At 45.2% G+C, this 21200-nt stretch overlaps 1 protein-coding gene across 1 annotated transcript in view; it reads right to left on the bottom strand.

Moving 5' to 3' along the window:
* The window catches only part of LOC144798715 (FRAS1-related extracellular matrix protein 1-like), a 1110445-nt gene that overhangs the window by 706310 nt on the left and 382935 nt on the right, over positions 1-21200 (bottom strand). The window contains exon 17 of the mRNA XM_078669731.1: positions 17731-17925. Coding sequence (XP_078525857.1) covers positions 17731-17925 — 195 coding nt within the window. The remainder of the gene's footprint in view (positions 1-17730; positions 17926-21200) is intronic.

Genomic DNA, 21200 nt, shown 5'->3' with positions numbered 1-21200 from the left:
TTTCCCCCTTCATCTGCATCAGCCAACGAAGGGGCCGGTGGTCAGTCTGAACCAGGAAGTGCGAGCCAAACAGGTATGGCCGCAACTTCTTCAGAGCCCACACCACCGCAAAAGCTTCCCGCTCAATTGCACTCCACCTCTGTTCCCGGGGAAGCAGTCTCCTGGACAGGAAGACTACAGGCTGATCCAGACCCTTTTCATTGAGTTGCGATAACACTGCCCCAATGCCATGTTCTGATGCGTCTGTCTGGACAATGAACTCCTTGGAGAAGTCTGGGGCCCTCAGGACCGGTACTGCACACATTGCCTGCTTCAATTTCTCAAAGGCTTGCTGACAAGCCTCAGTCCAGACTACCCATCGAGGTTGTTTCTTAGAGGTGAGCTCTGTGAGGGGCGCTACAATAGTGCCATACCCCTTCACAAAGCGACGGTAGTAACCTGTGAGGCCCAGGAAGGCTCGGACCTGAGATATTGGGCAGCTCCTAGCCGGTCAAATAATTCATCCGCCCTAGGGATCGGATGAGCATCAGTTTTGGTAACTGAGTTCAGTCCCCGGTAATCCACACAGAACCTCAGTTCTGGAGTGGTGCCTGGTGGAGCGGCTTTTGGCACTAGCACCACCGGACTGGACCAGGGGCTGCTGGAAGGTTCTATAACTCCTAGCTCCAGCATCTTGGTAACCTCTCCATGGATGCTAGCCTTCACCTTGTCTGACAGCCTGTAGGTCTTTGACTTCACTGGTGGGCTGTCTCCTGTGTCCACATTATGGGTACACAGGTGGGTCCTTCCCGGGACAAGGGAGAACAACGTAGAGTACTGCTCCAGTATCTGGCGGCAGTCCTCCCGCTGTTCAGGAGTTAGGGATGGGGAGAGAATCATTCCCTCCACTGACCCATCCTTTTCTTGAGACGAGAACAAGTCTGGGAGAGGTTCGCTTTCCCCTTCCTCTCCTCCATCAGTCACCATCATTAAGATGACCTCGGGCCTCTCATGGTGGGGTTAGCATGTAGCACCCGCAGGGGCTGTCGAGGGGTCTTTAGATCCACCAAGTAGGTGGCCTTACCCTTCTTCTCTAACACCTCAAAGGGGCCTGTCCAGCGATCCTGGAGGGCACTTAGCTCTCCAGGCTCCATCATCCACACTTTCTGGCCAGGCTCCAACTCCACCGGGTGAGCGTTGTGGTCATACCACTCCTTCATTACTGCCTGGCTGGCCTCCAAGTTGTCAGAAGCTTGCTTCCACAAGTTCGCCATTTGGCTCCTGAAGGCCAGCATGTAGCTCACCACATCCTGGGGGTGTTTCCTGGGAGACTTCTCCCATCCATCCTTCACCAGGCTGAGAGGACCGTGTACAGGGTGCCCATACAGAAGCTCAAAGGGACTGAAGCCCACTCCCTTCTGTGGCACTTCCCTGTAGGAAAATAGCAAACAGGGTAGGAGGACGTCCCACTTCCTCCGCAGGCTTTCAGGCAGACTTCTGATCATGCCCTTCAAGGTCTTGTTGAACCTTTCTACCAGTCCATTGGACTGGGGGTGATAGGGAGTGGTGAACCGGTAGGTCACTCCACACTCCTTCCACATTGCCCGCAGGTACGCTTACATAAAGTTGGTCCCACTGTCGGACACAACTTCCTTGGGGAAACCCACTCGGGTAAAGATCCCCATCAGGGCCCTAGCCACCATAGGTGCAGTGACAGTCCTCAGAGGAATTGCCTCTGGGTACCGTGTGGCATGATCCACCAGAACCAGGATGAACCTGTGACCAGCTGTTGTTGGTGGATCCAATGGCCCTACAATGTCAATGCCCACCCTTTCAAAGGGGGTGCTAACGACAGGAAGTGGTTCCAGGGGAGCTTTCAGCTTCACCCCTGTTTTTCCACTGGCTTGGCAGGTTACACACGTCCGACAGTAGGTGTTAGATGCCACTTTCATCTGAGGCCAGTAAAAGTGGGGGACAAGCCGAGCAAAGGTCTTGTCCTGACCTAAGTGTCCTGCCAAGGGAATTTCATGAGCCAATTCCAGCAGAAAGGCTTGGTACCGTTGCGGGACTACCAAGGCCCTTGATGAACCAGGTAAGGGTACCTTGGGTTCACTGTAGAGGAGTCCATCCTCCCAGTAAATGTGGTAGTGTCCCGCAACGTCCCCTGCTGCCTGGGCTTCAGCCTGTCGCCTCAGTCCCTCAAGGGTAGGGCACTCCTTCTGGCCCTTACAGAACTCTTCTCTGGTAGGCCCTCCCTCCACATGCCACTCAGCAGGGATGGGCAGGTCCTCCAGAGAAACTACTCCCCCCTCCACGGACTCCTGGTCCACCACCGCAGGTGGCCGATCTGTCACATGGGGTGTGGAAGCCGAAGCAGGCTTCTCCTGTCTTCGGGTCTGTCCCTTTTTGGCAGCGGGTTGGGCCATTGTTTCAGGCTCCAACCCAGGCGAACTCCCCCTCCCGGCAGTCGCAGACCTTATGCTTACACAGGCCCAGTCAGGTGTACCCAGCATCTCTGAATGCGTCCGGTATTCCACCTCTCTCCAAGCATTATGCTCCATGTCATTCCCCAGCAGACAATCAACTGGCACGGCAGGGCTTACGGCAACTCGAAGTGAACCTGCAACCCCTTCCCACTCAAAGGGAACCTCGGCCACGGGGTAGTGGCCCATTCTGCTGTCAGCCATCGCGGCGGGGTGGAGTACATTGGGAATCACCTGCTCTGGAGACACCAGATGACTTCTCACCATAGTCATACTGGCTACTGTATCTCTCAGAGCCTCCCCTCTCTGGCCATTGATGGTGATCCACTGCCCATACTTGGTAGTATTTGGGGGCACCTGAATCTTAGGAACCATCTCCCGTTCTCCCAGGGACACTAAGGTGACACCCGCCCACTCACCCCCCTTACTAAGGGCAACTCCTCCCCGAGCGCTACACTAGCTACTCCCGGGGCTTTGCGGTGGGAGTGGGTGGTCTCTTTGGGCATCTGACATCTCCCTTATAATGTCCAACACCACCACACTCGAAGCAGTGGACAACCCTTGGCTGCTGGCTTTGGCCAGGATGAGGGTTTCTGGGCGGGTTAGCCTTAGGGGTGAAACCTGTTCCCTTTCCCTGGAAACTGTTTTGGGGACCTTTAGAGAACTCCTGCTTTTTATCTCCCCCCTCCTTCTTCTGAGGGGCGCCCTGTCCGGCCTTTGGGGAATCCCCTCCAGTCCCCTTTGAGGACACCCGGGTACTTGCCCAGATGTCCGCCTCCTCTGCAAGCTTCCGGGGGTTGGTCAGCTTGCTGTCCACCAGGTGCTGGCGCAGCTCGGGAAAACATTTCTCGAGTAGATGCTCTTTAAGAAAAAGGTCATACAAACCCTCATAGTCCTTCACCTCACTGCCCTGTACCCAGCCCTCCAATGCCTTCCTCGCATAATCCAGGAAATCCACCCAGTTCTGGGTGCTTAACTTGTGGCTCCCCCTGAACTTTTGGCGATACTTTTCCGGGGTTAGCCCAAACTTTCTAATCAATGCTAACTTCATGGTGGGGTAGTTGGTCTGCTCCTTCGGTTCTAAGGCTAACAAGGTGTCCCGACCAGTAGGAGGCATGTACTTATACAACCCACCCCCCCAGTGCTTTTCCTGGATCCCATGGGCTCTTAAGGAGACCTCATAGGCAGCCAGCCACTTAGCTATGTCATCCCCCTGACTATTGCTGCCAACTATATCCTTAGGCAGGTAGGGTCTGGACTCCCTGGTTGGTTCTCTGATTTCGCTGCCACCATTTGGAGAGTTGGCGAGTCCTAACTGTAGAGCCTTGAGTTCTAGCTCCTTTAGTCTGAGCTCATGAGTCATCCTCTGTTCCTCCCTCCCCTGTTCTAACTTGGCCAACTCCCATTTCAGTTGCCTCTTTTCCCTCCTGTCTGTGAGTTCCGCTTCGGTCAAGCTTCGCCCGGAGACACTACTGCCCCCCCTAGAGGAGGTCATTGGTCCTGGGAGTAGGTTTCCCACCTCAGGGTGGAATGATCCTTCTACCTCTATGACCGTGTCCCGATCTGTCCCCTCTTCCTCCTCCTTCCCTTCCCCATGTGCTGCCACCCAAGCCCTCAAGCTGGTCTGGAGCTCCCCCTTCTTGGCACCCCGCTTAAAGAACACTCCCATCTGTTGACAAAAGTCCCTAAGCTGGGCCACAGAATAAGTGTCCAGTTCTTCCAACGCAAATTCCATTTTGCTAAAGGCAAATCAGGGACAGGCACACAAAAAGAATGGAGTTACAAGGGCAACCTGAAGCTACCTCCACCCCACCACCAGGAATAAATTTGGAAAAAGCAAAAGTAAAAAAAAATTAGGAAGGCCGCCAGGAGAAATCTCCTGGTGTAGGTCAGTGGATTACGCTTAGTTACTGCAGAGTAGTTGCAACCATAGTTCTCATCCCACCGCTAGACACCAATTTGTTGCACCTAGAGTTGTCAGGTCACCTAGGGTAGCCTGGCCTAGGGTAAGACAGTCAATTATTAGAGGCACATGTGTAAAGGTTGCACATCACCCAGCAGTAACTTAATGCAATTCCACTCAAAAAGGACACTACACCAATTTAGAAAAATACAAATGTTTTATAAAAGAAAGCTATGGTTTCCTGTTTTGGTTCTGCAATAACGTTTCACCTTTTCACATAAAATATTTCTGCATTGGTGTACTTTTACATTCGCAATCTTTACATTACTTTCATTGAATACATTTGCCCCCACCTCTTTCTGATTGGTAGGTGAATCAAAATTCCACTGTTAGCCTTACTTGTTATTATTTGATCTCAATATACAGTTGGTAAATAACTAAATGACACTTTCCTATAAGAGAATCAAGTTCTACATTACCATATGAACTGTAAGACAATATCAGCTGGAAGGGTCAGTTGTGCAACAAGAGGACCTTACTGTTGTATTAGTAACTGGATTAAGCAGCTGGATATCTGAAAGGAGACAGGGTAATTAATACCTCAATACATTTAGCCCCCTAGATTCCTCTAAGCACTCATGGGAAAGCTGGGATATTTTGTACACCTATTCTTTCTCAATGGAAGCTTTCCTCTACAGCTTAGTTCATATACTGCATTACGGCCAGTTCCTGTCCTCCTGTAATGCCTGCCCGCCCTATTGCCTCAGTTCTAAAGTCCCTTTCGGACGTCTCTCCACTCGTCAGGTAATTTTTATGAGTGTCACAGTTCCAGGCTAAAGCGGCACAACTTAGTTAGTGGTTCGTCTCGTACAGCCCAAGCACCGGAGGAAGCGCCACGGAAGGAGGCTCGTGCTTTGTTCACGCCCTGCACCTGGAAGCGTTTCCTTTCACCGCCCCCCACCAGAGTACTCTTCCCAGCTTACTTTAGTGAGCGTCCAGCTTCAGGGAAGTTCTCTCATCGGTACCTTCTTCGCTGTTACGACGCACCTTCCATGGCTGCACACTGGGGGGGGGGGTCCGAAGAAGCTCCAGCGACGCTCTTCCGCCCGGCTTCCCTCACTCCTGACTCCGCCTCCGAGTAACCTCCTGGGCATCCGTCGTCTTCTTCTGTTGCCGCCGCCGGCCTCCTCACCCAGGGCTCTGCCTCCGCCCAGCCTCCTCAGCTACGTCAGGCACGGAAGCCGCGTCTTCGACAAAAAGGGAAACCTCCGCTGACACTCAGCTGATCATGCCAACTCTCGCTCCCACATGTAGCGGGGGAACTCGCATCAGCGGGGGGGGGGTCACCGCCTCGCAGTCGGACCTGCAGATAGGCGATTGCGACTTCACCCAGTAAGTCCTGGTTCTCTCAGCTCATTCACAGAGCCCACGACTCATTACGCTACAAAGTGCTTTTGGCTTGAGTTCATAAAGTTGCTGTTTCCCCTGTTGGTGTGGGGGATGGCACGGCGACGCCAAGTCGATTCACCTGGGCTGCATATAAATATCGTGGGGGGTAAATTGGGACTAGGTTTGAGTCCCGCAGACAGGGATCGGTCAACAGATGAGGGGACACATCAATACTGAAGTGCAGCTGGCCCACAGGACAGTCTTTCTTCCTATAAAGCGCCTTCCTCCTCACTGAGTTGCCTCACTCCTCTCCAGTCCCACCCCACTACCTCTGGTCACTTCTCTCTCCTCTGGGACCGGATGAGAACAGGTGCCCAGGGTCTCCAGGATTTCTTCAGGCAGGGTCAGGTCAGCAACTACAAGGGGAGAAGGGTGGTGAATCAGTAAGGAGCGCCCCTACACTGGGAGGTCAACCCTCTGATGATCCTACCCCCGCCTTATGCTACAGCCTTGACTCCAGCTAGCCTACTCTGAAAAGACAAAATGGCTGCCCAGCATTCCGCCTTATATAGGCTGACCCTCAGAGGTCCAGAAGGGACCAGAAGGTTCTGGAATGCCCTATTCTATCCTATGGGTCAGATCTCAGGTGTGACAGTTGTAACAGTTGAAAACCACCATTTTGTAGATCTGAATGAATTCCTGTCAGGAAAGGCACCTAGGCCTAAGGTGAAATACTATGAGGGCAAAAAGAGCATCTATCCCCCAGGCCAACACCATAAAAATCTAGTGGACACAAAAAGATGAGCAGGGTATGAGGGGCAAAAAGGGGACAAAATAAACAACTAATAGGAGGGGCTACCCAAAAGGTCAGACAGGTCTTCCAGGTACAATATCTAGTTTTTAGTCATTGAAAGCAGGGTAATTGCTTGAAAATTGAATCTGGATGATTTTTACGATCTGCTGGTTAGTGGTCAGAAGTGGGCATAAATACATTGTGATACAAGTTAAATGTATAGTGTGGACTTAACTAAAAAGATACTTATACATAAAATTATTTGGAAAATACACATCTCACCTTAATGAGCCAACACCTGAAAACCAATTACTTATTCATTTTCTTACTGTGGAGTCAGTTAAATGCTCGCCACGTACACTGCGTGGTGATCTGCAGAGCACGAGTCGAATTTCCAATAAGGCAAACTCAGCATTCTATCTTTTATAGACGAGTAATTTAATTAATGTTAAATTGGGAACTAGTAAGTGAATTGGATAGATGCACAGCTATTTGAAAGTCGATTTATCTGTTCCGGGTTCACCGCAGGTGGCGTTATTACCCCTAAAAACGCCCTTATTCAATGATACACACGTGATTCCAGCGGGGATGGTCCCAGTGACCCGCTGGAATCACGTTTGTAAAATTGGGAACTAGTACCATGTGTTATACACACTGGTTAGAAAATGCATAAGAGTGGCATAAAGTAATATATATAAATTATTATTTGGGTTTCACCACAGCAGTTTTTTTTTCATGTTTTAGTCAGAACATAATATTGAAGCCAGACCTTATGGCGTTGCCAATGCTTTTTGTGTATATGTGCCAACTTAAGGGTATTTGGCAAAATAAACTGAACAAAGTAAAGCGTGACATAGAACTAAAAATAAAAAACAAAATCGTTCTATATTTTCAGCTAGTGTCAGCATTTAATAAGGGTGTAGTCAGTTTTTTTTTTTTTAAAACATCATCAAGATGACATTTTCTTATTTCGTGCAATGTGCTGCTTGAATTATTTTGCTGACAGTCTCGGACGCACAGATGGACTGGAGCATCCTCACTGTTGACTTGGTGTGCTCTTCCGCACCAGTTGAACCTTTCTAGGACTGCTTGTCGGACGGAAGTTCAGGGCTATCCCGACCCCTCTCTCATGCTGGGTTTGTGAAAATAGCCTCCTAGGAAGTCATTAGCAGTCATGGAAACAAAAACATTTCACCATGAAGTGAATGGCTGATGTCGATCGCCTTATATTGAGTGATCGCATACATTTCTAGCAGTTCATGCAGAGCTTTTGAAAGAATCAAAGCCGACCCTGAAATCAATCAAACAGGATTAAGAAAATAGTCATTTTGTTCACTCAATAAATTATGACATTTTGGCAGTAGGGCTGCAAATTAAAATTGTCTTTGATGCACGTTAGCGTTAACATTCGGGTGAAACTGAAGTAGTTTTTAATGCCCATGCAATGTAATGTGTGTGGTACTTAAGTCACATAACTGATATGATTTCTAATGAAATCTCTGATGCCATATGAGGAGCTACGATTAGAAAATGGGGATGACATTATGCCCTGGCTAACCTCAAATGGGGTCTTTCACTGTCTTAGATTTCGGATGAGAATCAGCATGTCCCTTCAACTGAAGGACTTGGAGAGAATACTCATGTCTTTTATAATGATTATTAGGTAATGATCCTTGTAGACAATCTTAACCTCTATTTTCTGTAGTGTACGTCTATGAATACACATCTTTTGTTGGCATTACCAGCATGACAGCACCAATACAGATAAAGGGTAGCTTGCACTCTCCATAAAGAAATGAAAAATCTTTAATAGGGATAAAAAATGTTTTACCCAAGTCAATCAAATTCCGAATCACCTCTGAACCAAATGCGCTTGTACAGGTAAAAGTTGGTGCACGCTGCTAAAGGATTTCATATAATAGTTTAAAATGCATGCTCTAAAGTTAACAGTGGCTCTCAAACATCCATACTAATATAATAAAGAGAGAGCCCAAACCTTTGAGGCGGGTAATCTCAGGAACCACAGCACCAATCACAACACCCAATACAGCGTTGGAAAGGGCAGTTGTAGCAGGAGGGCATAGGCTATGCAGACGCCCACCATATACATTTAAAAGGTAAAAGAACCGTGCCAGCAAACTAGTCCCTTGTGGGCGTGTCTGCGTTGTGCTGTGGGCGTGTGCTGGGGGCGTGACAAACGCTGGGGGCGTGTGGTACGGTCCACCCTTTGGGCTGGACTGTTCACATGAGGCACAGGGTCAAGGCTGATTTGCATATGGCCATGTCTGAACTGGGGTGGTGTGGAGTGCAAAAAAACGATGGATTTAGGCCCAGATCTCTGTACTGGGGTGAATGTATGACATTGTTCTGCATTCTGTCCATCAACTGTTGTTTTTGCATTTGTCACCCCGAGTGGGATGGGTATGCTCAGACACGGCTGATAGCCAGAAACCGGTCCTAGAATGCTTCATTCCGGTCCAGGAAAGACATGGTTTGGCAGTTCGGGCTGGACTGTTCCCATGAGGCACAGGGTCAAGGCTGATTTGCATATGGCAATGTCTGAACTGGGGTGGTGTGGAGTGCAAACAAAACAATGGATTTATGCCCAGATCTCTGTACTGGGGTGAATGTATGACATTGTTCTACATTCTGTCCATCAACTGTTGTTTTTGCGTTCCGCCCTTCATGCCATGTCTCATATCGTGTGCTGGGGGCGTGGTCGTGTGCGGGGCGCGGGATTACAGGGAAAAAAACATTACAGCTCCGGGTGTCCACACTGCTCCCTTTAAATACCCCTGCACCCCATAATCATAACCCACCCTTACTCCTTAAAATACTCTAACACCCTTAAACACTAACCCATCTTAACCCTATAAATATACCCTGTACCCCAAAACCCAAACCTATCCCTAAACCCTAAAAACACCCCTGTACCCCAAAACCCAAACCTATCCCTAAACCCTAAAAACACCCCTGTACCCCAAAACCCAAACCTAGCCCTGAACCCTAAAAATACCCCTGTACCCCAAAACCCAAACCTAGCCGTGTACCCTAAAAATACCCCTGTACCCCAAAACCCAAACCTACAGCTGAACCCTAAAATACCCCTGTACCCCAAAACCCAAACCTAGCCCTGAACCCTTAAAATACCCCTGTACCCCAAAACCCAAACCTAGCCCTGAACCCTAAAAATACCCCTATACCCCAAAACCCATTCCTATCCCTAAACCCTAAAACTACCCCTCTACCCCATAACCCAAAATTATATCTGAACCCTTAAAATACCCAAACACCCCAAAACATATACCTCAGTACCCCAAAACATATACCCCTATACCCATACTTACCTTATCCAAACATTAAAAAATAAATGCTTTCACCATTCATGCATTTACAACGAATTTCGTTGTAAATGTATGCGTGGTAAAAGCATATGAAATGTAAGGCCATGCGTTATAATGGCATTGAGGAGTCATGGTACTTTCGTAATGAGAGTATGCGGAGTGATGGTATGCGGAAAGAAAGTTGCGGAATAATGGTTGTTTACCCTCCCCCAGTGGGTACATTGGTGACACTGCAGCCCACACCACCAGCAACATACTCCTATTTTTTCACCACCGATTTGAAAAATGCACCGGTCTCTCTCATTGATGGCCAGCACCGACATACACTTTTAGACACACCTCCCGCCACAAGTTCTAGAATTGCGAACTTTAGAGCTGGGGAGCTATGTTTGAATCTCGGCATCAGCTCAACATCCTGTGCCTACTACAAATGAATGTGTTCTTATGTAATGTAAATTGTGCTCATGCCATGTTGTCAAGTTTGCGCTATATAATATTGCAAGGAAAAATAAAGTAGGGAAACTCGAGTTCACACACTACTGAACGTGCACTCTTAAGTGCATCGGCAGTGCACTGTGAATCGGAGCGTTTCACAGGCCTGTCACAGATAAGAAATGCTATCAAAACGAAATCCTACAAAACAATATACTACTGGCCGGCAGCAATTCATACCCGGAAAACGTCGGGACGGGCTGCTAGTAATATATAAAGTGAAATAAGCCAAAACGCGGACCAAATTTCACAAAATGCTTACATGCATATAGATGTCTTGAAACATGGGTGGGTCTCAAACATTCCAACCTTTTAAATAAATATAAAACTTTAAACAATTGTTGTATTGATTGAGAACGTCTACCTTGTTCATGCAACACACGTGCAGTGGACGCTAAAGTAACAGCAAAACTCCGTTCAGAGCAAATCTATTAAAATGTACATGTGAAAATAGGATAAAGGACGGCAAGGATGACCAAACACGTTTGCGCACAATTCACACACTGATGCAAAGCACACTCAACTGGCACTTGGACACGTGTCCATGCACACTCCTCTGAGACTACAGTATGTTCAGCATTGATACATGCCGACCACAGACACATCCCTGTAGCATTTAAATAATCACACTGACTTTGGTGACTTGCAAAGGGGGGCAAAGTGTGAATAGAAAATCGTTTTCCCTTTTTAAGCCCCATAAGAATTGTCTAAAGGAAATTTCACCAAACTGGAGTGAAAGAACGATCGCAAAATAGGTCTTGGTATGGTGTGAATCCATTCAACAAATATTTAGGTAATGATTAGGATGTTGTTCGGGGCTTCAAAGAGTTATTGATAAAGATTTCTTAACTATCCCCAAAATATCTTTGGATTGGACAATAATTCTAGAATAATATTTTTGAAAAATCACCCTAATTGCATACCAGATTTCTTTCCATTGAATGTTGCAGGCTATTAGATGCCTGTGAGTGACTGTCACTGAAGAAACATTTCTGTGGTGTCAGTCACTTACTTGTGTGAGGGTTCGCAGATTATCAGTGAGTCACTGTATTGGGAAAAAACAAATAATTGCTTTGTACTTGGAAGAATCACCCAGTTTTTCACTTGTCTCAACAGAAGCCATATAATTGAGTTCCATCTGAGCATCCATCAGTTTGGTTGAAGCTCAGAGTACAAGGTCTAATAATTGTTTCATTCTTGAAAATGTCGAGGCTGTCTTAAATTTCTGATCCACTTGTTATTCTTGTAGTGAGTGTTCTTTGGAAGATCTTTCCTCTGTCTGTGCTGGCTTGCTAATATATTAGTTCCTCCAACAACATCATGACAAACTTCAGAATTAGGCATGGCATTACATCCATACAGAGAATGCGTGTTGTGTTAAGATCTTACTAGATGTTACAGGCATGCAGGCTGTATTCTTCATGCCCGGCAGGGCATCGTGTGGTTGAGCACCATGTTCAGCGCATGCTTAGACGCGCCCCCTGTACATAGCACACCACCTTTTCACACTTACTGTTACATTTGGGGTGTTCCTTGAGGTGTATGGGGGAAAGGGCAGCAGCAGAGTATGTGTAGGTCTAATTAACACCAGGAGTTTCAGGAAGGAGACACGGAAAAGCCTTATAATCTGTGTTTTCCAAGATGATGGTGTATTCAGGGAAACCTTTTCAAGCTTCCCAATTGAAGAGGGAAGCAGGGTTTCTCCTATGTTGGCAGTTCCTGTTTAATCTTATATAAAGAGCATTCTACAAGTGATGAATGCATCACAACACATTTGTTCCCTTATTTTTCATTTTATTTACTGGTCATTTGCTACAATATTTGCCCCAGATTTTGTATTCTTTCTATCTGCTGATTCTGTCTGAATTATAATGAATCCTTCTTTTGTGGTGCTTCCCTTTGTCTAATACCATGCAGAGTTTGGTGCCTTGCAATTCTTCCCAGGCCTTTAAAAATCATAATAATGTTACTAGACCTGCAGGTCTAGTAACTTGAATAGTCTACTCGATCTCACTTGAAATGTACTTGAGACATATACTGGTCTCAAATTGTGTGGTCCGAGGCATCTATTTCCCTTTTCTACATTATAAGAGATATGAGAATCTTCAACTATATGAGTTCAACATTTCTGCTGTAAAAAAACTCCTTTTTTTTTCAATAGACTAAACGTTTGCTTCATGTGTAATAATAACCATGCCCTCATATAGGGTAGACATGACCCCTAACCTGCCTATTAGTTCACTAATAGCATTGTCATAAGTGTGGGGCAGGAATATTTTTTTAGTGCAATTTTTTTTAAACTCAGTTTTAATAAATATATTACTAAAGCATGATGTGGTTGTGCACTGTCATTTACAGACAGCTCAGAGTCTCGGAGTGTGGCTGGAGACTGACCTTACCTTCCGGACCCAGGCCAGAAAGACGGCCGGCACCTGCTACGGTTTACTTAAATCTTGCAGGAAAGTAATTCCACTTCTACCTTTCCAGTCGCGCCTCATGCTGATCCAGGGCTTAATTCTATCTAGGCTGGACTACAGCAATGCCATCTACTTGGGCGCCCCGGAATCCACCCTTCAAACTCTGCAAAAAGCGCAAAACGCCGCCGCTCGACTCCTAACAAACACTCCGGCCAGATCATCTGCCAAGCCCGCTCTTAGGAAGCTGCACTGGCTCCCGATTAGGGAAAGGGTCACTTTCAAGGCCCTCTGTCTTGCCCACAAGGTTCTTCACAACACCGGCCCCCCCATACTAAACAACTGGATCACCCCCTACAGACCTACTAGAGCGCTCCGCTCGGAGCACGGAAACCTTATCACGATCCCCAAGGTGAAAAAGGCCCGCATAGGTGGCCGTCGCTTCTCGGTAAACACTGGTATTAAGTGGAATGCACTCCCTCTGAACCTCAGAACAGAACCCAACCTCCTCCGGTTCAGAAAAACCCTTAAAACTCTTCTCTTCCCCTAAATTGGCACCTTTCCTGTCCTTTCCCTTTCACGAGTAACAAGGTTTTAGCGCTGGGATACCCACTGGGTGACTACGCGCTCTATAAAACTTAAAAATAAATAAATAAATTTCTACAAACTATCCCACTAAAATGCAGTTTTACTGATAATACTATAGAGCGTGCAAACAATGTCTGGAAATTGGGTTTAGCAAAAATATTTAGCATTTGCATATCACCAGGTAAAGTGTTCTGATTTGTTTTCATCCTATGAAAGTATTTTTTAACCACTCAGAAATACAAAAATATACCTTCATAACTACTGAAATATATTTTGAAATGTTTGTACAGTTCACTTATTAGCTATTTCAATGTTTTTCTAGAAAAAAGCCTGACATCTTACAGCCTTTCATTTTACATGCTTTGCACAGCACGATTGTCACACATTTCACTTTACAAAACCCCTAACTTCACAGTCAGAGAAAGAAACGCAAATGTAGGAACACAAACTGAATTCTGAACTTTGCCTCTGAACGCAGACTAAATGTGACAAGACAAAAAACAAGATTTAAAGGCATCCTTACTGCTCATTCACTGTGTGAGTGAACAGAACAGTTGTTCATTTGTCAGCTCGCCAGAAAGGGTGAGTAGGCTCTAAAAATAGCTCGCCCTGATCCAATCTGACTCGCCATAGCAAGTACATTTTTTGAGGCCTGTTTCTCTACATTAATTTCCATCTATAATCATGAGCTACAAGATTTTCAAGGATGCTTTTACCACTGGTGCTTTTTTGCTCATTTTTGAGACCCTCTCAAGGAGATAAGTGATACCTTTCACATGTACTACTAAGTATGAGGTAGCTCCATGGCTACAGGGAGGAATAACTCTTTCTTCAGGCAATTCAGAGGTTATTCAATGGACCTTTACAAGAACAAGTTCTTGACAACCGCATATAATGGGTGTTGGTATGGTTTTGAAGTTAGTGAAAAGAGGAAGTCCTCTATGTGGCTTCCTTCTATTTGGATCTGGAGGGTGTGGTTGGGGAGATTCTATGAGTGGGTGGTTGCACGAGGGGTAGTGACTGGATGCCACTGTAAACATATAGATGTTCTTACAATGAAAACACACAGAATCCAAGCTATGCTTCAGTGGGTGTATTGCACCACAGCTGTGAATGTTTAGTAATTCCTAGGTGTTGAATCATGTAATGTCTACTCACGTAAAGTTTTGTAGGGGAATGTGAGAATATTAAAATGTACACAAATACCACTAAAAAGCAGATTACATTTTTTTGTAAATGTTATCTTGTTTAATATATCCAAAAGTATTAGATAGGTAATGACAGCCATAGTTCCAATTTTGGTTTACTCCAGCAAATGCCTAGGATGTGCATGTTCACTTCCTGCTGTGCCCGCTATGCTCAGCCTATGGTTTTGTCTAGTGGTCTTGTCTATGCAATGAGCTAGAAAGGTTGCCTTCAGAGCCTGGCGGTGCAGGTTTAATGGGCACTTGAAGTGGCTGGAAGCTATGTCTGCTTTGATAATTATTCCATGTTGGCCTTAGACTTGAGTTAGTGCTGTGATTAACTGCAGATGAATTCACGTGAGGATGGGTCAGACTACAGAGACACAGACGTTTGTCTTCAGACCTACGTAGGGAGGGAGGGAGGGTGGCATATTGGAGATTATATTGTGGCCTCCGTGGTACTTATGATCCAGTTTAGAGTATGAGAAATTGTTATGTGAGATTAAGACTGCTGTTTATTTAATGCTCAGGAAGCACCCTCTAAAAAGTTCTGTTAGAAAGGGAGGCATGTTCAGGAATATGGAAAGATACTGACCTTGGAATTACTTCCAGTCCATTCCAATTAAATGGTCTTTTGTCTTCAAATCATACATTCCTGTTGTGCTGAACTGGACCTGTAGTACTCTTACTGCCTCCTTGCTATGTTTCATTTTGCTAATTTATGCAGGGAGTTTTGCCTTCATGAAAACTAGGATTGCACATAGCTATAGAGGTGGCTGGCTTGCTGCAGTGGATAATCATGTGTGCTGCCCAGCAGGCCATGAGATCTCCTAGCCACAGTACATAATATACCCAACATTTTTCCCTTGCCCTATCCCTCGCCAGCACCAGCAAAGTGATTTTTCTAGGCTTGGACAGAATTTTAATTATGGTAATTTTGGCAATTCATCCTTTTGCAATTAGGGCCTTCACACACCCAGCCAGCTGGGTGTCATGCTTCATCATAGGGCTTGCTCCTCGTCAGGTCAGCGCTGCAATACCTGACGGGCTCCCTATGAGGGGCTCTTTGGTGGACATCTTTTATTCCATGTTGTTTGGTGCCGAGGGTGTAAGGGGTCTAAAGGTGTAGTTGTGTGGAGTGAGGGTCAATGGACCGTGCATTAAAATCGTTCTGTCTAGACTTCCATATCCTGTTTTAATCCCTGCACCGTCCATTGACCCTCACTCCACACATTTACACCTTTAGGCCCCTCGCACCCACAGCACCAAACCGCATGGAATAAAAGATCTTCACCAAAGAGCCCCTCATAGGGAGTCCATCATGTATTGCAGGGCCGACCTGACGAGGAGCAAGCCCTATGATGAAGCATGATAACCAGCTGGCTGGGTGTGTCAGGGACCTAATTCCAAAAGGAGTAAACCCCCTTTCCTCCCGCCATTAAGTGAGGCATTCCCTCACTTAGCTGACCTTGCTCCCCTTGCCCTGTTAGGAACTGCATACCTATTTTGTTTGACTTCATTTGGGCATCTATGCTGGACCTCGATAAAGCCCACAGTCCCCCTTCCTTGGTTAATTTTGGCAATTCCCCTTTACTCTTTTGCACAGAAATACTGATAATTCCATGATTATGCCAGTTTGCATAATTAAAAGTAATTCGGGGGGGGGGGGAACAAATGCTACAACAAGAGCTCATTTACAGAACTGAAGCGGCTGCTTGCTCTACTGTTTAAGCTCTACTGCATTTAGCGATATTTTCTTAGCACAAAAATGCATTCTCGCATCAATTTAGGACATGAGACTGCATTTTGCACCAAGAAACTAGAGCTAAATGCTGGGAGTAAATTGGCGAAAAATCCTAGTTCAAGTGCAAATTTAGAGACTATGAGCAGATGCTCACGCTTGCTAGTCATATTTTGTTGCATTGAGCACTATTTCTTAAAGGAAAATACATCCTGGCATCCATTTCGGGCATAAGGGGGCATTTGTATACTAAGAAAATAGCACCAAAAGCAGAATTACTCTTTTTGCATAATTCCAGGTAATGTTGCATACTTTTTGGGTAATTCCACAGGATTATGCTATACAAAATTAGATGAGGTACCTGAACCCCTAGTTGTATTCAACCTAAAACCTCAAGATCTTCCTTGCTCCAGCCTTAAGCGCCATCCTCATCACCTGCTGCACCCCGATGGACATCTCCTTTTGCACAGCAAATCAGCCTAGCATGAGGGGACATGTGGGTTATACTGCACCTTGACAAGGTCAGAAAGCTTTAAGATCACCAATTTTTGTCTGCAGATGTTTTATATCGGATGGCTCAATATTAATTTAGTTCTTCCTTGCACATGAAGAATGTTTGTCTTCAGGCATTTAGTTCAGCTGATTTATTATTTTAATTGCGTCAGCAGACATTTTCCTCAGCAGGTATATAACTGTTTTTTTTCTTGCATGTGAATGAGAATTCATTCATCATGTCATGCCTTCTTCAGAATTAACAATACTTTTTAAAATCAGAAACACATACCTCGTCCAATTGACTTTGTTGATGTCTGTTTCTATATGCTACTATAATAACACACATACACATTTCATTTTCTAGGGCATAACTGACTCCAATCCTTTCAATTGCCCACTGTTCTGACCATCGAAGCCAGCTCCAGTCAGCCCATAATACTAGTTTGGCTAGGTGTAAAGGGTGTAGCCTGCAACCATTCGGGCAATGAAAGAGTGCTGCTCAACAACTCTAGTATTAGATGCACCACATACAAATGACATACAACCGAACAGTTAGTGCAAAAGGTTTGAGTCGCCATTTAAGGCTAACAGACTTAGCATGAACACCTCTACTGCTTACCCCCCCCCTCTACCAAATACTGTTTCTCATTATCCCTTGAAAGTAGCCCTGCTCTTCGTTTCCTTTGGGAGCCTGGGAGTTCTGTGACAATTTTTTCTTCCCAAAATGAATGTAATGTCATTTGGACCTTCCTTTTCCATCCTTAAAGAAAATGTATTAACATGCTCTTTTGTTCCTCTATGTCAGAGGAAGCAACACATAAACCAATATTTGCCATTACATCCATACTCAGATTGGTCCGCACAGATCAGCTCTGCAAGATCCAAAGCTCTGATAGGATTGGTGCCATTTGTCGTTGGTACTTACCGATCGTAATGACTGGATGTTGGTTGTTCACCGGAAGGACAGTGATGTTCAGATCGTACACTGGGAGATTAGCATGGAGGGGCACTGGAGGAGGGGGTGGTCCATCGATGCAACAGCTGTCTACAGTGCCCGCCTCTCCATCGGAGACAATTAAAGTCACTGTGTCGGTGCAAGGACTGTGTCCTATTTCACCTCCTGTAGAAGGAAAGTGCAGAACACAGCATTGGCTTCAGATTACCTTCATCTTGGAGTATTGAACAAAGAAAGTAGTAAAGCGGAAAGGTGAAATGCACAGCGCTATAAGGCGACAGTACAATGAACAAATGTCTGGAATTGCACTTATGTTCATCTTTTCAGTGTTTTCAAAACAATTGTTGGCAGTGTATGGTAAGTGTCTCACTACAGATTAATGTTATATATATTTGAGTGAGTTTGTTTAATTGTATAGAGCGGTCACGTGAGATACGTTGTGCAGCCACCAATAGCTACTCGCACCAACGGACATAGGATCCTCACACAGTATTCCAGGTCTTGCATATAAAGATTCTATACATGACATCACAACAATGCTAATCAAACCAAACATTACATTACTTTTTCCCTTGGGAAACATAGTAACAAAACACAACCCAAAAAAGTAATAGTAAAGATAAATTAATAAACAACTAAACAGCAGTTTACATCAGCATTATAACAAATTCTAACACATAAAATAATAAGCAAATAACCCAATAAACAGCAGTCTACAGCAGTATTATAAAAGCACAGCAGTATTATAAAAATTACAAGAAATGATCAATATTCCAAAGAAACGCCATATAAACCAAAACAAATGGATCATGAACCCCATGCTACTTCCTGAACCTATGAGGAACATGTCTAACTCGACTGCTCCTACAAACTTCAAGAATGGAATTTCCCAGCCCCTTGGTATTGCACAAGCGCCCTTGTTCACAACACTCAATCCAAGTGCCGTGGATTTCTCTGATACTTCCCTGTTCCTTGTTCTCCTCGCGCAGTTCTCATTGGACACACCTAAACTTCCCGAGGTGGCTACTTCCTTGGACTTGACTACTCTTGCTACATTCCACCAATTAGAACCAATGACTCTGACCGCAGTGCCGCACACTTTGTCCATGACAAACAGTCAACTGAACCTTTCTCCACCCTTCCTCACATATCCACCTTTCTTAATATGCACCATATCAGGAACGTAAATTGTGACAACCCCTTACACAGTTTCTATTGTCAGATACCTTTTTCTGTTTTTATTTAGCTAAATTCACGTTCCTTTTGACCCTTGCATCACAATCACTAAGTTCCAGTTCAACTTTCACCCATCTACTCATCCAATTTGGACTAACCTTGGTGGCAGATTTCCTACCCCTCAACAGCTCAAATGGAGATACGCGGGTAGATGAATAAGGACTGGTGTGGTAAAACCATAACACAGACTGCAACACATTAATCACTACACACCTGTTGGTAAGGGCCCACTGAACACAATTGCACTAGCACCCGGTTCATTTGTTTGACTTGACCATTACTTTTGGAGATGATACAGTGATGTCTTTAAATGTTAAACATTACTACATTTCAGAAAGCTGCCCACTTCTTAAACACCATTATCGGAAATATGAAATTGTGGATATTCTTTCCAAAAGAAAACTTCTTTCAAAAACTCATTTACCGCCTTTGCATTTGGTTCTGCCACAAACTTTACCTCTGGCAATTTGGAATACAGATCAACCGCCACCAACGCAAAATGAAACTGACTTGGTAACTTAATGAAAGGACCTACCATGTCAATACTCAATCTCTCCCAGGCTCAAGGTGGGCAATCAATAGGTTGCAAAGGAGGTTTACATACTACCAAACCTTTTTCTGAACACACTCTCCAATAAAATTATCAACTTCCTTGTACATAGAAGACCACCACAATGCTGGTCTTAACCGTCGTTTGGTGAATGTGGCTCCCAAGTGTCCCTCATGAGCCACCTTAATCAACATACACCTCAAACCAACCAGAGGTACCAACTTTTCTCCCCTTAGAAGAAGACCATCATCCACAGCAACTCATCACATACCTTCCAAACAGGTTGATATGAAATATCCCCTCTACAACGGACATTTTAATGTCTTTCTTTTTGCCTTGTAAACCTCCTCAGACTTAACTTTTACTGGCATTCTCACTTTCATGAAAATCCTATGCAAAAGACTGAATGAAGAGGGGGAGAAATAACACGTGTTCAGGAACCCTGAGACCCTTTACTTTATCTACTCTTGTTATGGTGTAGCACTTATTCATAGAAAGTACTTTGAACACATATTTATCTCTCTTTTTCCCCATCTTTGGCATTTTCTCTCTCTTTAATCAGATCAGTTACCTTGCACTCCAGACCACGCATTTATTGCTACTTTCACTGCCTCAGTCTCCACCACTTTCTTTACCTATGAAGCTGACAATATCTTTCTCAAGTTGTTCACACTCCTTTCAATGCCCTTGGCCTCTGTCTTTCATTTTCTGGCTTTGGTGAATGAACCCAATTCCACAGCCGCTTTTTCCTCGCCCATTTTATCTGTAGATCCTTTATTACTGCCCTTTCTGGTTCTCTTTTTTAACCTCTCCTGTGTTACTGGGATTTTCTTGTTTTTTAAAGCATTCTATAGCATGTGTCCTATCCCTGTACACTTTGAGCAAGTCACCCTTAATCAAGTATCTTCCTATTTGCATGTTAACGCTCTCTTTTTTGCTATTAACAGTCTGAGTTTCATTGTGCTCACTACGTGGATAATTTTCTTTTTTCAGTTGTTAAATCTACAACATTGTCACAGCATAATAAACTACCTTTTTATTATTCGTCTCTTTATTCTCTGAGGTTTTCAACATAGTTGATCCAGGCATTTCTGTCTCTAATTGCGGAATTTTTAGAACAACTCTGTCTCACATCTCCCTTTCCTTCTTATGTTATTTATTCTATATTTATCCTATAAGTGGAGAAGTGTGGCTCAATGGTTAGAGCGGCAGACCCTGCTGCAGAGGTTTATCCCCGGACCAGGGTTCAATTCCCCACCTCGGCGGGTCTTGGGCTCAAAATTCCACGGACCTGATAATTCTTGCCTTGGTGCCTATTCCAATCATGGAGTCCCACTCTGGGCAATAGCTTGCTTAATCTCCACAATGGCCCCCACAACGCTGAGGATGCCTGGCCTCCACCTTGGGGGTGCCCAGGAGTGGACACCACACAGGGAAAGCCAGGATGGGTTCCACAGCAGTATTCGTACAAGCGCCTTTAGACCCTTGCGGATGAGTAGTGCGCTATACAAGTATCAATTTACAATTTATTTATTCTTCCAATGGCACTGTCCCAGGCTGCCTAATTGTGGTTGTCTTGCTCAACACTTCCCTCTGCGTTGGACTCCCTGCCTACTCTCTTCCTGCTCCAGGTTTTAGCATCCACCAAGTTCAC

This window comes from Lissotriton helveticus, chromosome 1_2, assembly GCF_964261635.1.
Source record: "Lissotriton helveticus chromosome 1_2, aLisHel1.1, whole genome shotgun sequence".
In the NCBI taxonomy this organism is placed as follows: Eukaryota; Metazoa; Chordata; class Amphibia; order Caudata; family Salamandridae; genus Lissotriton; species Lissotriton helveticus.
The sequence above is the reverse complement of the archived record's forward strand: the minus strand, read 5'-3'. Positions and strand labels throughout refer to the sequence as shown.